The following is a 17,336-nucleotide window of genomic DNA, read 5'->3' on the forward strand; positions in this document are numbered from 1 at the left end:
ATTTGCGCAGCGCTCTTACAAACGCTTTATTGGGAAAAAATTTTTTTTTTAGAATTAGAGGGGTTGTAAAAGTTTGTGTTTTCTCGCCTTAATGCATTAAGGTGAAAAAACACCTGGCAGTCAGCAGCCCCCTAGCCCCCCAATTTACTTAGCAGAACCCCTTCATCTTCTTCAGAGAGGACACGTCCTTCTCCAAGGCATCCCAGTTTTGATTGGATAGATTAATAGTCGCGCAGCCACTGGCTCCTGCTGCTGTCATATCCATTGACCCGGGCAGTGGGTAGCCCCCCCCCCCCCCCCCCTCATCATACATTCAGCTTCTATGGACGCCGAATGACTCGGGAGCACGACTGCAAGGTAACCCCCTCAGGAGAGCGGATCTCCTGGGGGTTATCCAATGTAGGGAGGAGCCACGATAGCCACCGAGGGACCACAGAAGGGGATATTTGGGGCCATTCTGTGCAAAACAAGCTGCACAGTGGAGGCAAGTATGACGTTCTAAAAAAAAAAAAATTTTTTTTAATAAATAGAAAAAACAAAACGAAGCTTGAGTATCACTTTAAAAAAAGAAAATTCAGTAAAGTTGGCCCAATTGTTTTCTATATTGTGAAAGATAATGTTACGCCGAGTAAATGGATACCCAACATGCACCCGCTCGTGAAATGGCGACAAACTTTGACCCTTAAAAATCTCCTTAAAAAAAAGCGACTTAAAAAAAATTCTACAGGTTACCAGTTTTGAGTTAGAGGCGTGCTTTTGTAGGAATTATTGCTTACGCTCTAATTATCGCAGTGATAACTCATGTGTGGTTTGAACACCATTTACATATGCGGGCGCAACTTACGCATGTGTTCGCTTCTGCGCACGAGCACTTTTTTCCTTATTTTAATTTCTATTTTACACTGTCACTTTAAAAAAAAAAATTTTAAAAAAATTTGGATTACCTTTATTACTTTATTTGTCGCCAATAAAAAAGCAATCTCACGGCAAATCCACTGCGGAGACCACTTATCTTAAAGCAGACCGCCCGCCGTGAATAAAAATACAGGGGTTTATAGCAGCCATCTGCTGGCAGAACAACGGTATTTTTTTTTTTTTTTTTTTAACATTTTATTTATTTTCTTTAATCATATACAATAATACAATATACATACTTTCAATTTTCTTTTTTTTTCCTTATCCCTTATATTTACTATTTTATCTCTGTTGATTAACATATCCAACCTTCCCAAATAGTATTAAACTCATCTTGTTTATTTCTGATCATATGCAACCATTTTTCAGCTTCCATTATTTTATCTACTTACTTTTTCCATTTTAATACTGTAGGGCATTTGGTCTGTTTCCAATATCTAGGTATCAGTACCTTCGCCGCATTCAGTAGATGTGGTGCGACGCTTCTTTTATATACTTTACTTGCTGATTGCATCCCGTGGAACAGAAAGTGAACAATCAAGAGTTCTATAGGCGTCAAGGTTAACCTCCTGATCAACGGGGCCACTGCCTCCCAAAATGTTTTAATCTTGGGGCACGTCCACCATATATGGAGATAAGTGCCTTCCTGCGTACATCCCCTCTAGCATGTTGCATCCGCTTTCGGGAACATCTGCATTAAACGTGCTGGGGTACGATACCATCTAATTAAAAATGTATATGCCATCTCCTGAATTTGGGAGCTAATAGAGGAGCCATGTGTTACTTATCCTTTGTATTTGTGCAGTCGTAAACTTCTGCCCAATTTCTCTCTCCCATTCTCTTATATAATAAGGTGTTGCCATGTTCATAGTCTTAAATATCAGCTTGTACATCCTAGATAGTACATGTTTAGCCTCAGGATTATTTATACACCATTATTCAAACGTGGTAATCGAGTCCAGTGACCTCATCATATTATCGCAGTTGGTATCCACGGGGCCGCCTCTAACTTCCTACCTGCTATCGTTTTTTTCTAAATTCACCCATAGTCTATTTAATGAGCCATGACCTTAATTCATTATTCTTACCAGAGCTACCGCTTTATAATAGATATTTATATCTGGTAGTCCAAGCCCCCCCTCCAGTTTTGATCTCCTCAGGGTGTCATATGACACCCTAGGATATTTATCCCCCCACACAATGTTTGAAAGGGCCTCTCTCACTTGCCTAAAAAAAGTTTGTGCTAGTGTCACAGGTACTGTTGATAATACATAAATAACTCTTGGTAGTACATTCATTTTAATAACATTCACTCTTCCAACTTTGTAAATCTTTTATTATTTTTTTTTAATAGGGGGTCATAATTTGGTTTACCAATGATTCTGGTTTACCAATGATTCTGGACTCCAGATAAAGGGGAAGTTTAGTTGTATACAAGATCTCATCTTACTAGGGACATGGATTGGCATCATGAGTGATTTCCCGAGGTTTATTTTGAAGTTGGACAGATCACCAAATCTGTCCACCTCCTGCATCAACTCTTAGTGAGTCCTTGGGATTGGAGAAATAGAACAAAAGGTCATCCGCATAAGCGGAGACCTTGTGCTCCACTGCCCCAATCCGAATCCCTGTGACACCCTCATTCCTCCTAATCATACATAAGCAGGGTTCCAGAACTAGAGCAAACAACAAAGGCGAAAGGGGACACCCTTGTCTTGTCCAATTCTTTATGTTAACATACTCCGACAACCCCCCATTCACCTTGATCCTTGCTTTAGGGCTAGTATATAATGCCATCACCCATCCCATTATACGTTCTTCCAGGCTCACCTCCCTCAGGACCTCGGACATAAAGATCCAGTTAACTCGATCAAACGCCTTCTCGGCGTCCATCGACAAAACCACCCTCTATTTTATCCGGTCCATTCTGCGCCCAGTGCAAAATGTGTAAGGCTCTTATGGTATTGTCTCTGGTTTCACAACCTTTTATAAATCCTGTCTGGTCCAGATGGACTATTTTTGCTACTTGATCTTGCATTCGAAGGGCCAGTATTTTAGATAGGATCTTTTGTGTCCGAGTTCAACAGGGAGATGGGCCTGTAGTTGGCACAATATTGGGGGTACTTACCCCCCTTTGGCAACACTTATGTATGCCGGTAGCGCCTCAGGCGGTAGGGGGTTTGACGTTTTGATTGAGTTAAAGAGGAAGTAAACCCTTATGGGTTTACTTCCTCTTTTTTTCCCTGCAAAGGTAAAGCATAATGGACTACTATGCATCGCATAGTAGCTCATTATGTGTCACTTACCTGACACAGGAGCCAGCGAAGTCGCCGCTGTCCCCTGTAGTCCGCCGCATCCATGTTGCTGGTGGCGTCTCGCAGCTCCGACGAATCACAGCGGCGAAGCCGCGATGACGTCACTCCCGCGCATGCGCACGGGAGTCGCGTCTCGCAGCTCCGCCGCTGCCACTCGGCTAAGCCGAGATGATGGCACTCCCGTGCATGCGCACGGGAGTCGACAAATTAGGCAAATCCATTCTTGGATTTGCCGCATTTAGTGCGCCTGCGCGCCGCTGTCTACGGCGCATGCGCCGTAGACAGCGGTGCCCATTTTCGGGCAAATATCTCCTAAACCATATAGGTTTAGGAGATATTGCTTGGACCTACAGGTAAGCCTTAATCTAGGCTTACCTGTAGGTCCAAGTGGTTTGGAAGGGTTTACTTCCTCTTTAAAGTAATTACATAAGGGGTGGCTTAAGATTGGCAGAAATCTTTTATAGTATACATTTGTAAAGCCATCAGGTCCTGGACTCTTACCCAACGCTAAATTCGTTATCACCCTATTTAGTTCTTCTTCCGTAATTGTTTGTTCCATTTCCTCGAGTGCTTGTTTTGGTATAGTAGGCAGTTCCACTGCCCTTAAATATTCTCTAATTTTTTTCCCTTTCCTCTAAACCCCCCTCCCCGTTCCTCTCTGGACTCAATTCTATATTATACAGTGACTTATAATACTTTTGGAACTCTGCTGCAATTTTTTGGGTATCTCATTTGTTTCTTATTCACTACTAAATTACGTACATGCCTTAATTCTTGTGGTTTCTTTAACTGTCTAGCCAGTAGCTTTCCTCTTTTACTGCCTTGCTCATAGAAGCGGTGTGCGTAATACCTTTGCTTATTTTTCACTTTTTGATCTAAGCATTGGGCTAATTTCAATCGTAGTTCCTCCAATCTATTCACCTCAGCAAGTTGTAGGCTATTTTTATGTTTAATTTCTAATTTGTGTATTTCTTCTAAGAGCTCCTCCATTTCCTTTTGCCGTTCCTTTCTGATACGTGAACCCTGCGCAATCAATTCCCCCCTTATGGGCCTCTCACATCGCCTGGTCGGACAACATCACCTGGTACATTGTCTTCAAAATATTAAGCTAATTTATTATATAATTTTTCAAAAACTCTTTTGTCATCCAATATATTCTCATTTAAGCGCCACGTTTTCCTTTTACTCCCTACCATTCTCACACTTAATTCTATTGCAGCGTGATCTGAAATTGTGATTAATCTAATTTTAGAGGATTGAACCCTATGTAGATCGAACTGATCTATCATAAATAGGTCAATCCGTGACTATGTATTATGTGTCTTAGAATAATAACTAAAATCTTTCTCTCGTGCATGTAGTGTCTGCCAACTATCTACCAAATGTAACATACTCAAACTCTCTTTTAAATGTCTCTGTGCGATAATGGGGTTTTACCAGATGTGTCCATCCCAGGGTCTAGTGTGAGATTAAAGTCTCCCCCTAGTATTAATATCCCCTCCCTAAACTTCCCTAATTTTTTCAATGTTTTTGATATAAAGTCCACCGTATGATTATTAGGGGTGTAAATTGTCGCAAATGTGCAGCACTGCCCATAAATTTTCCCCTTCACAAACAAATAATGTCCCTCTGGGTCAGCTTCTACTTCCCATACAGGAAAAAGGGCATTGCTTATGGAATGCTATTGAAACTCCTCTTGCTCCCTTAATGGGGAAGTCGCATGGTGCCACTGACTAAACAATGAACATGGCAACCGTGGGGTTACCCCTGTCGCGAAGTGCGTCTCCTGAAGGAACACAATCTCTGTTCCCAGGGTGTGCAGCTCGCACCAGAGCCGACCCCTTTTACATGGGGAGCCCAGTCCCCTTACATTATAAGATATTATCTTAACCTCTTCCATTTTCCCTTACTTTCTTCCTCCTGCCCCCTTACTTTGATGATTTCTTCTGGATATATCCAACATCTGGAAAGCATAGGGATACAGAGAGCAGGATAAAGAAAGAGAAAGCATGGGGAAAAAAAGAAAAAAGAAAAAAAGAACCCCCCCCCCCCATCCTGGATGTACCCATTTTACCCAAATATCCCCTATCCCCACTAATAGGGGGATCCCTCCCTGGGTGAGTATACTGCCCACCTCTGTATTTCAACTCCTTCCCGCCTACATACGGAATTAAAGGTCTCCCCTTCTTGGGACCATCCTATCGAGGGCAGCCTAACCATCAGTGTGGGTGAAAACCCCGGTACCCCCGGAGCTCCTTGGGAGCCCCACCCATCAGTACAGAGCAGCCATACAAAAAAAAAAAATTAAATAAGTAAACAATTGCTAAGAGAGACATGAGAAAAAAAAAAAAAAAAAAAAAAAAAAAAAAAAAAAAGGGGGGGGGGGGCGGAGGCAAGCAGGGGACACCTGTAACACGTATGGCAGGACGCAGGCCCCTCCCGTTTTTCAGATAATATACTAATAGAGGGAACACCCCCATCCCACCCGCCGCCCCCATCCCTCCCCCCCCACTCCCCAGTTTATCCTTTGCCGCCGTCCATTTCCATCTTTTATCATATCTTCCTCCCTCCTCCTCTCCTTGGAACTTGATTCCATTGTTCCGGGCGCTGCATGGGGGATTTAATACTATTCAGTCTCCAGTCTACAAAGTCCACTGTTGGTAGGCCTAATATCTCCGAAAAGTACTTTAAATCATCTTTCGTTCTGAGGACTGCTGTCTTTCCATTACGCGAGGCCGTTATCCTAAAAGGGAAGCCCCACCTATACTTCCCCTCTGCAGTTCGCATCACCTCCAGTAGAGGCCGGACAGTCCTACTTTGCATTAGTGTGCGATATGATATATCTGGAAATGGGGTATATCTGGCAACCTTCTGGGGGCGTGGTGTTGAGATGAGACGCGTTGTGTGAGCGCGCGGTGAACCTCCGGGCTCTGGGGAAGCTGAGCCGATCAGTGTGGAGCTGTAGGGAGACGTGAGACGGCCCTCCCACTTCCGAAACCGGGCTCCTTCCGAGATTCCGCCCGCGAGACTGAAGCCAGACATGGCGACACGCCGGAGTACCGCCCCGCAGTCCGGCGGTAAGGGGAAGCCTCAGACGAGACAGAAGACAGGCGGTCTGAGAGCATATCTGTCCCAACAGAGCACGGAACAAGGAAAAGCAGCCCGGAAAGGACTAGAGCCAGACGCGAAAGGTACCGGATCTCCTGAATGCAAGGTCAGCCAAGGAAGGCTCAGGTATGAAAAAGAAATGCAAATGAAGGGTCAAGGCCCGCCGGGATTTGAAAGAAGAAGTTTAACAAGTCTAACACTGGCTGGAGATAGACTGATTGGGGTGCTGGGGATGGAAGAGCAAGATGGCATGGCTGGGAGGGAGAAGCATATGAACGCAGCCGTGGCCTGTAAAATAACCCACCAAGGTATAGAGACTGAGTCTAATAAAGAAACCCAGGGGCAGTATGGGACACAGGAGACCCCAGGAGAAAGGACTAAAGGGTTGAGAAAGGTGGACCCCCTAAAAGAAAATAAACAAGGGGTGGACTGTGAAGGGAGGACCCGCAGGAAGGGACATAAAACAAACATCTATATTACAACCTACATCATTGACACAGAGTCCCTCATTAGAATAAATAGTGTCCCAACCAGAGGCAATAGGGGTGACAATGGATAAAGAACTAAGAACTATTGGGAGCGCTCCCCACAAAAACGGATATACAATCCCTAATTACAGCAGTGGAGCTATCATGTAAACAAATGGACGGCCTGAGAGAGGCTATAGTAGCCCTGGGGCATAGAGTGGAAGAGGCGGAGACAAACCAAGATGGGATTAAACTGGCAGTGGCGGACACAAAGGAGATGCTGAAACACCAGGAAGGAATAATAAATTCATTATTAGATCAAGTGGATGATCAAGAAAATAGGGATCAAAGGCAAAATATTCGTATAAGAGGCCTGGCTGAGGCCAAAGGGGGTATGGACTTATTACAGACAGTGACAGAATTGTTCACCCAGATTCTGGGGCCTCAGACAACAGAAAAGGTGGAAATAGAGAGGATACATCGGTCCCTGTCTCAACCCTCCCACAGTACGGACAGACCTCGAGACATATGCAAATTGCACATGTACACTACGAAAGAGGCAATTATGAAAGTAGCCCGTAACAATTCAGAACAACGGTATTTAACGATAAAGTAGTGACGCATATCCATGGTGGGCGGTTCAGATATATATTATATTATATACACACACATACCACAATCCCATATACACAATCCAATACCAACAGTTGATCCAGAGAAAGGCAAAATCGGATACTCCCTGGATCAACTTTATCTATAAATGGAGACTTGCCATGCAATTTGGACCTGTCAAATCGCATGACAAGTCGCACTGGTGTGAAAGGGGGGTGGGTTGTCAATCTTAGGGAGCAGCACTCAGCCTTGGAAAACATTGCCATCTTAAAATTAAGTGTTTTTCTTTCCGGTATGTTTTTTTCTTTGCAGCGAACATTAAACGAAAGCCTGGTATGGTCACCATTACCCAGATAATTCACACTGGCTTTGAGATCACTTCTCAAAAAGACGGACACCATCACCTTTTCATTCTACTCAATCTTTCCAAAAGAGAGCAATGCCAGGAATATTAATGGCCCAATCATCTGAAGAATGAAGAAAAGGTTTAGCAATACGAATTAAATCATAGTCCTCTTGCTGCACTAAGCATTCATTTTGTTTGGCAGACTACAAACATCAGTAAACGCAAATTCAAGGTCACATTTTGAACTTACAGTTTGTATTAAAAAAATATGCAAAACACAAGTAATTGCCAATGGTTGTTTTTAACATGGGAAACTCCTCATCACCTGCCATAAACTAAAGACCCCTGATCAATGAAAGGTGTAGGTCCGACAACCCCAAGAAAAATTAAAAGTCAACAGCTGCAAATACTGCAGTTAGTGACTTTTAATATATGGGCACTTAACTTTCCATGGAACTCATCATGTCGGCATCCCAACCTGATCGTCGAGTGCAGCCGCCGCCATTGCCGGTAAGGGAACCCGGCAGTGAAGCCTTTCAGCTTCACCGCCAGGTTCTCTACTGCACACGCTCTGCTTTCTGCCCGGCAGTGAAGCCTTTCAGCTTCACCGCCAGGTTCTCTACTGCACATGCTCTGCTTTCTGCGGTGGAGGAAGGGGGACGAGCTTTGCAGCAGCACCAAATCTGGCACCGGAGAGAGGGTTTTGGAGGAGACGAATAAGTGGAACTTCCACTTTAAATGACACCTTTCTTAAAGTTTTTGGCGTTAAAGTAAACCCCTTCCCCAAAAAAATAAACTGTCAGTATTTCTGCCAAGCAAAAAACTGGGAGGCAGATTCCAAATTTTCATCTACAGTCACTCATCAAAACTCTTGACATTTTGATACACCATTAAATGTATTTTTCAAGCAGAGATTGTGTTCGAGCTGCACAATTCTAGATAAAATGAGAATCACAATTTACTTGCTTCGAACAAAGATCGTGATTCTCAGCGTAGCATCGTTCACATTATACAAAAAATGAACTAACTTTACTATATGTTTTTTTCATTTATTGAAGTTCATTTTTCCCAAAAAATTGCATTTGAAAGACCGCTGTGCAAAGACAGTGTGAAAAAAAATATTGCCATGACCGCCATTTTATTCTCTAGGGTCTCTGTTAATATATACACACACACACACATATATATATATATACATACACACACACACATATATATATATATATATATATATAAAAATATATGTTTGGGGGTTCCAAGTAATTTTCTAGCAAAAAATACAATTTTAACTTATAAGCAAAATGTGTCAGAAAAAGGCTTAGTCTTTAAGTGGTTAACCTGACCTCATTTACAGACCGAAGTTCATCTCTTATCTAATACCCAAGTTTCTTTTTATCTCTCAGTGCTGAGCAATATTTTAATAAACTATGCCGGCTTTTTTTTTTTTTTTTTTACAGCTCTGAGCAGGGAACGGCTGTGCACTTGTTAAATGATTCGTCGAAATGCCAAAGATTGGGGGTTGAATCGAGATTGTGATTTTCTACTGATTAATCATGCAGCTCTACTTTATGCAAAAGCTCTTAACTGAAAATAAATTTCCACCAAGACAACCTGTACAAACAGTGGCCAAATAGCACGGAAATAAAAACGTTTTGATAATCAAATGCAAAAAAAGAAATCTCACCAGACAGTTGTTCCTCAAACAGTATCAGGTCACCAGACTCCTGGAGAACGGGATCAGGATGCAACTGAGGAGATGGAAGGCAAGAAGGAACAGGACCACCTAAGAGATCAACGGGTGATGTGAGGCACAGAAGTTCCCTGTCCATCTGATGAGAAACTGGTAGAGCAAAAAACAAACAAAAAAAAAACAACATTGATGCAAATGAACAAACACTAGCCATTATTTTTACACATTTTTATATTGCTATTGTAAAAGATTGACCTTAAAAAGAAAAGGGGGAGGTAAATGCCTGCCTCAAAGGGATAGTTCAACTTTTTAAAAAACACCTATGCAGGAATGGGGTTCCTGTAGATAAACTGGGCAGCTTTGACCAAAGTTGAAATTTGCCCTTGCTGTAAGTGTTGGCCATATATATACCTGCTGAAGCCTGACTGAAAAACTCACAGGGATGGCATCATACTATACTGCCTTGTTGCAAGGACATTGGCAAGATGTTGCTGCTCACTCCTACCTCTCCCCTGGTGCAGTAGCTTTGAGCTCAGCTTTTGAGAGTTTGCTCCTGTGATGGTGTTCAGTAAGAGCTAGAAGCATGTTAGCAACAAAGCGGGATTGGAGATTAAATCATTGGGAGTTTTTTCCCCAGACATGCTTCAGGGGGTATGTAAATGACCTACACCAAAAGGCATTATCCAAGTTTAGTCAAAGCTGCACAGTTTTTATCTACAGGTGCTAGTTACCTGCATAGGCTTTTTTGGTAAAGATTAACTCTTTAAACGTGTCTCCCAGTAGTTTGAGACTACTTTTGGATGTTTTAATGAGCACAAAGAATAATTGTCCCTCAATCATTGGAGGGCAAAGGACTCTTCAGCATTTTGAGACCCCCAAAAAATGAGGATCAAGCAAGTACACATAAGCATGCCATATCAAACCTCAAAGTAGTACAAGAAATGTAAGCAATCACATATCCATCTGCAGAACCTTGCAAATGGTAGCATCTGCGGATACAGGAGGAACTGTAGCAATTTTCCAAATCTTGAGGCTGAAGCCTTGTGTCAAAGGCAAAGGACTAACTCATTGCCTCTGCAGGGACCTTTCAGAAATACTGTACAGAATTCGTATTCTTGAAGAAAGCTATTGTGGTAAGATAATCCGCTTAGTAGAGCTACACGATTCTGGCTAAAATGAGAATCACAATTTTTTTTGCTTAGAACATAGATCACGATTCTCGCGGCGTAACATCTTTCACATTAAAACAAAAACAATTGGGCTAACTTTACCGTTTCTCTCTTTTTTTATTCATTGAAGTGAATTTCTTCCCAAAAAAATGCATTTGAAAGACCGCTGGGCAAATACCGTGACATAAAATATTGCAGCAATTGCCATTTTATTCCCTAGGCTCTCTGCTAAAATCTGTTTGTGGGTTCCAAGTAATTTTCTAGCAAAAAATATTGATTTTAACTTAAAATGGAGCTCCACCCTAAAGTGGAACTTCCGCTCATTGGAACCCTCCCCCCTCCGGTGCCACAATTGGCACCTTTCAGGGGGGAGGGGGGTGTAGATACCTGTATAATACAGGTATTTGCGCCAATTTCCAGGAATAGATAGCCGCAGATTCTGCGGGTATTTACGCCACTTCCTGCAGGGGCCCCCACTGTCTGCTGAGAAACACACGGATCCCAGAGACAGCAGGGACCGTCCTTATTGCGCAACGCAACTTGCGCATGCGCAGTAGGGAACCGGGAAGTGAAACCGCAAGACTTCACTTCCTGATTCCCATACCTAAGATGGCGGCGGCAGCACCCGAGAGCCGATCGAGAGATCGGCTCTGGGTGCCGACATCGCGGGCGCGCTGGGCGGGTAAGTGTCCTTATTTTAAAAGTCAGCAGCTGCAGTATTTGTAGCTGCTGACTTTTAAAAACAAAAAAATGCGGAACTCCCACTTTAAAGAAGTGTCAGAAAAAGATTTCGAGTTTAAATGGTTAAACTTCCTGCATTTACACTTTGTTGAAAACTTGGCAGGCTGACAGGATGTTTTCTTTTGACAGCTGCGCCAGTAGATAGTTTCTCCAATTGTTTATATGAAAGAATCGGCAACCTCTGCAGGAGATAGTCAGAGGCATGGGTGTCTGCAGGTAGGGGCAAGGGGGGCCAAGTTGCGCCCCTGGCAGGGCCTAGCGCTACCTATAGATAAGTGAGCATATCAATCAGGGGCACAGCGCTGCATGTCCCAGGGTATCTGGGTGTACTGTAACTGGGTGTACTGTATCTGGGTGTACAGGGGTCAGAAAAAAGTTATGCGGACACCCATGGTCAGAGGGGGTGAATCGAGATCAATTTTTTTTTACTTTTAATTGTGCAGTTCTACCCCTTAGTGATAAGACACAGACCTATGCCTGACTAAAGAAAACTCATAATCTGGAAGACTGAATAGGTTTTAAGACTAAAGCCAATAACTCTCCCCAATGAATTTATGCCTTTCAAGCACAATGGCAAACCATTCCATAGGCAAAAGATAGTTTACAAAATGTAAAAGACCTCATAGAGACCCCTCTGCTCCTGGGCTTCAATAATAGTTTGATTAAAGCTCGCAAAAGGAGCAGGATGTAGGATCTGACCCTCAAGTAGGTGATCTTCTCAATGTTAGGCCTCATGCACACGAGACACAGGTGAAAACTCTGCTCAAAAAAAGCTGAAACGCGCTTAACTGCATCTCGTGTGCATGAGGCCTTAGTGCCACAGGAGTCTGCAACCAGATATGATTGCCAGACTCCAGTGTAGTCTGGATCTCCTAAAATTATAAGATTCCTTTCCCCTCCAATTCTCTATGGAAGTGAAAGAAGCTTCAATAGAAAAAACAATTGCATCAGGAAGCACTGCATCCAGGAGACAAGGGCATCCAATGAATCTGCCTGAGGAGCTCTTGATCTGGTTTTGAACCCATCTACCTTGTGATTGAAACAGAACGCAAGTCTCAATTAGGTCAATGTTCAGCCTCCCCCTACCACCTCTGCAGATCTGTGGGGAGTATCATCTCAATTAGAGATGTAGACAAGACTTGCCCAGGGAAGAACTGAGGCCACTATAATTTTAGTTTGTTTTGACATGTACAAATTTGCTAACCTAGGCAAAAGACTGTAAAAATATAGCTCATTAGAGTCCTGAACTTAAGACACATAATGCCATAGATAGAAAAGATTCTGCCGAGTATGGACTATATCACACGTTAGTGTCCTCCACGTTCCTACTTTTCTTTTGAATATTTACACTTCTTTTCTTGAAGAGGTCATTCTGTATACCATTGAGAATTATCTACGATAACTGTGAAGGCTTACTTTTTGTCCCAATGTTACCGTTTCAAGCATAGTATTTTTTTTTACTTCTGTAAATGCAGCCTATTGTTTTTAATGTGACTATACACACAGACGCATGAACACACGCTGTGTTCAGATTAGTAAATTAAGCATCCAGACAATATTTTTGCACAAATAAGCACATATACCACAATTCCTTACTTATAAAAAGTTTCCAGCTTTGTTTTGACTATGTGTGCATATGTGTAAATTATATACAGCCCATCCATATATAAGCATGAGATATTTCTGGCAGAAAAAAATGCATCAGTACAGTGAGTAGGGATGAGCTCGGTGTTCAAGCCAAACGCATGTTTGTATTGAACACCAGGTGTTCGCCCGTTCAGTGAAGCCAGAACTTTCTGGGCTGTTTGCGCCATATTCATGTGGCGCTCACGGCCCACAATGCACTGTGGCATCACAGTGCATTGCTGGCTGATGATTGGCCAAGCATGTACTGTGACTCATGCTTGGCCAATCACAGCGCCGGCAGCGAGGTGAGCCATAATTGGCCACAGAATTACAGCTCAGGGGGTTTAGTACACACCCCACACTATATAAGGCCGCCTGCACAGCAGCTTGTGTAGTGTGTTGCGGCGTTCATAGAGAGACAGATAGGCAGGGACAGTGTCTTGATTTCTTGTGAACCTAGCACAATTACAGTCGGTGTATTGTGCCCATGGAACAGTGTACACCTGAAGCTACCCCAGTTGCTGGTGTTCTGGTCCTATACCACAGGCAGCTGCCGCAGTTACAGTCGGTGTATTGTGCCCCCTGCAGTGTACACCTGAAGCTAACCCAATTGCAGATCCTATACCACAGGCAGGCAGCTGCAGTAATTCCAGTCGGTGTACTGCGTCATCTGCTCAGTATGCACCGAAAGCTACCCCAATTGCTGGTGTTCTCATCTCCAAGCAGGCCATTAGTATGTCTGTAAGGCCAACAAGGAGAGTCAGACAAGCACGAGCCAATAAAAGAGGGCAAGCAGGCTCTGTGTCTAGAGACAACAGTGCTGGTCGTGGATGCGATGCATCGTCATCAGCACGTGGCCATGGGACATGCTTGTCCTTATTTTCGGCAGCTGGACGCGTTGAGCCGCAACATGCCAAAGACTTGGTAGAGTGGATGCCCAGCCCTCCTCATCCACTCTCACCCAGACTCAGGGTACTGGCAAAGCAGCTGCCAACGCGGCCTCTTCCCTTGTCTCAATGGCATCAGTCACTCCTTCCCTAGCCCCACCATGTCCTCCTGAAGAGTCCCCCGAACTGTTTGAGCACAGTGTTGGTTACATTCTCCAGGAGGATGCCCAGCGTTTTTAAGGCTCTGATTTTGATACCCAGCTAGAGGAAGGCAGTAGCCAGAACCCAGAGGGAGGGGATGCCTAAGGAGGACAACAATCTGGCAGTCATGTTCCACCAGCTGCTGCATACTGCCAGGTGTGATGAAGAGGGTGGGGATGATGAGGTCACCGACTCCACGTGGGTGCCTGAGAGGAGGAGGAGGCGGTGGCACATCAACGAGGCAGGATGCCCTCTGGGGGCCAGCTTAGGGGCAGCACAGCGACTGAATCACACCGCAGAGCTCCGCCTGTGCAGGGTATTGCCTCTGTGTGTTATTCCAAAAGGTCACTGGCGTGGGCTTTTTTGAGATAAGTGCATCAGATCGCACCGCTATTTGCAAAATATGTCTCAAGCGTATCTCACGTGGCCAAAACATCAGCCGCTTGGGCACCACATGCTTGACCAGACATATGTTGACCTGCCATGCAGTTTGTTTGCAAGCGTACCTTAAAGACCCAACGCCAAAGAACAAAGCGGACCTCTCCTTGCTCCTCATCAGCTGGGATCTCCAACCCCACTATACCTTCAGTCCTCTCAAACCTGCACTGAGAGGAATGAAGGTGTAGAATTAGGTGTGTCACAGCCAAGTACTTGCGGGCACTCTGCTAGCAGTACACCAACGTCCGATTGTACCAGGCAAATTTCCCTGTCCCAGCTGCTGGACCATCAAAAGAAGTTCACTCCCAGCCATCCACATGCCCAGCGGTTGAATGCTAGCTTGGCTAAATTGCTAGCACTTCCACAACTGCTGCCTTTTCAGTTGGTAGACTTGGCCCCCTTCCGTGAGTTTATGCAATGTGTGGTTCCTCAGTGGCAGGTTCCCAAACTCCACTCTCTCATGGAAGGCGATTTCAGCTCTCTACTGGCATGTGGAAGGCAATGTCCATGCCTCACTGGACAGGGCGATCAGCGGTAAGGTGCATATTACCACTGACTCATGGAACGCAGGCATGCACACTCTTCTGGCAGCTGGGAAGGATGCAAGACAAGATGTAGTAGTGATGGAGGTTGTTCCGCCACCACGCCTCCAAAATGCTACTACTGGTTCTGACAAACCTCTTCTCCACACCCTCCTCTTCTTCCTCCATGTCCTCTTCCTGTGCTTTGTCCTCGGAAACAGCAGTGCTCCATATGCATTCAAGGGGCTACGCAAGTACGCAGGCAAAAAGATGCCATGCTTGCGCTGGTGTGCTTGGGGGAGAGGAGCCACACTGGGGCAGATATTCTGCGCGTCTGCGTGGAATAATGGACAGGGCACTTGAGGCAGAACAGAAGCAGGAAGAAGGACTTCCTTGCCTCTCAAGGCCCCCTTTATCCAGACAGTGTTCCTGCTGTACCGCCGATCACACAGGAAGAGGACGAGGAGGATGAGGATTGTGTCAGCATGGAGGTGAAGCCTGGCACTCAGCATCAGCAGCAGTCTTTTAGAGATCATTTACAGTCTCAAGAAACCCGTGGACTTGTACGTGGCTGGGAGGAAGTGGCTGCGGATCATGTTGTCCTTAGTGACCCAGAGGACTCCGGACCGAATGCCTCAGCTAACCTACGCTGCATGGCCTCCCTGATCCTGCAAAGCCTGCGGAAGGATCCTCATATTCAGCGGATCAAGGAGAGGCATCATTACTGGCTGGCAAATCTCCTTGATCCACGGTAAAAGGGTAAGGTTGCGGACCTTACCCTGCCGTCGCAGATGGAGCGGATTATGAGACAGCTCCGGGAGGCCTTGCAGAAAGGTCTGTGCAACGCGTTCCCAGAGACTGGGAGGTTACAAATTCCTGGTCCTGGACAACGTGTTGCTGAGGCTTCGGTCAGACACAGAAGGAGTGGTGGAGAAGGTGGCCGTCTGACCGATGCGTTCACTTTTTTAGTCTGCAGACCCAAGGTATGATAGGTTCCAGCAATCATCACCAGCGTCCGATTTACATGGTTCGGGAATACCTAGGGGTAAGTTCATACTTGGACACCTTTCCCACTGAAAATCCTCTGGGTTACTGGGTCTTGAGGATGGATCACTGGCCAGAGCCTGCACAGTATTCAATTGAGCTACTGGTCTGTCCTGCATCCAGCGTTCTTACGGAATGCATATTCAGTGCTGCTGGTGGCTTTGTAACCGATCACAGGGTGCGCCTGTCCACCGACTCGGTTGATCGACTTACCTTCATAAAGATGGCTCAGTATTGGATCACCACCGGCTACCAAGCACCTGAAGCTGATGTAACCGAATATTTTTTTTGTTGAAATGTCACATCCCTTCAAATCTGCCTATGCTGATGCCGAGTGACTATACTCTTCCTCCTCAATGATCCTGCCGATAGCTTGGAAGAATATTTTTGGTTCTGGGCGGCACCACCATTGGCTAAGGCCCAATTTTTCATGGATGTAATTACAATTCTTGATATCATATTTCACAGCAGGGCCCGTTCCAGCGCCCACCGAGACTAACTGAGGACTTAGTGTTGTGGCACCAGCACCACCTACCCAATTTTTCTACCACTGTTCAACAAAGGCATGTAATTACAATTCTGGATATAATAGTTCACAGCAGGGCGTTCAAGTGCCCACCAAGAGTCGCTTTGAGGGCTTACAGTGTTGTGGCAACACCAACACCTAAGGACCAAATTTCTGCAGAGCATATAGGGCAGGTCCCTACTTTCAAACATCCAACTTACAAACGTCTCCTACTTGCAAATGGAAGGAGACAACAGGAAGTGAGATGAAAAAAGACGGACGGCAAACAAAAATTATACAGGCATAACCCTTCCCTATGTTTTCCAAAGAGCTTAAAAACATTTTTCTGGACTGGAGCTACACTTTAAAAATGTACCAGTTCAAAATTACAAACAGATTATACTGAACACAACAAACCTACACAGTCCCTGTCTTGTTTGCACTGCCTGTATACTGCTGTTCTGAGTATATAGGGCCTGGGGGCCTCACGCCTTTCCTTTTTTAATTTGGGTACAGGGTTCCCCTTAACATCCGTACAAGACCCAAATGGGCTGGTAATGGGCAGGGGGGCTACCCATGCCATTTTTCTCATTGATTTTTTATCTATATTGTTGGAATCAGACATTACATTAAAACCGCAAGTAGTTTTAAATGACTTTTTTCCTGTTAGAAATTTTGTGGAGAGACTGTTCTAAACACGGGAAAAACGTGGCACTTCACAGGCATACTATAGACACCACCCCAGGCATGA

At 44.6% G+C, this 17,336-nt stretch overlaps 1 protein-coding gene across 6 annotated transcripts in view; it reads right to left on the reverse strand.

Annotated features, from left to right (window-relative positions):
• Positions 1–17,336, reverse strand: part of MARF1 (meiosis regulator and mRNA stability factor 1) — a 502,817-nt gene that overhangs the window by 35,662 nt on the left and 449,819 nt on the right. For all 6 annotated transcript variants that reach the window (XM_077448919.1, XM_077448921.1, XM_077448922.1 and 3 more), the window contains one exon: positions 9,448–9,603. In XM_077448919.1, coding sequence (XP_077305045.1) covers positions 9,448–9,603 — 156 coding nt within the window. The remainder of the gene's footprint in view (positions 1–9,447; positions 9,604–17,336) is intronic.

The sequence above is a fragment of the Lithobates pipiens genome, unplaced genomic scaffold (genome assembly GCF_037356315.1).
Source record: "Lithobates pipiens isolate NorthernLeopardFrog02 unplaced genomic scaffold, aLitPip1_a1.2 Scaffold_22, whole genome shotgun sequence".
NCBI classification, from domain to species: domain Eukaryota; kingdom Metazoa; phylum Chordata; class Amphibia; order Anura; family Ranidae; genus Lithobates; species Lithobates pipiens.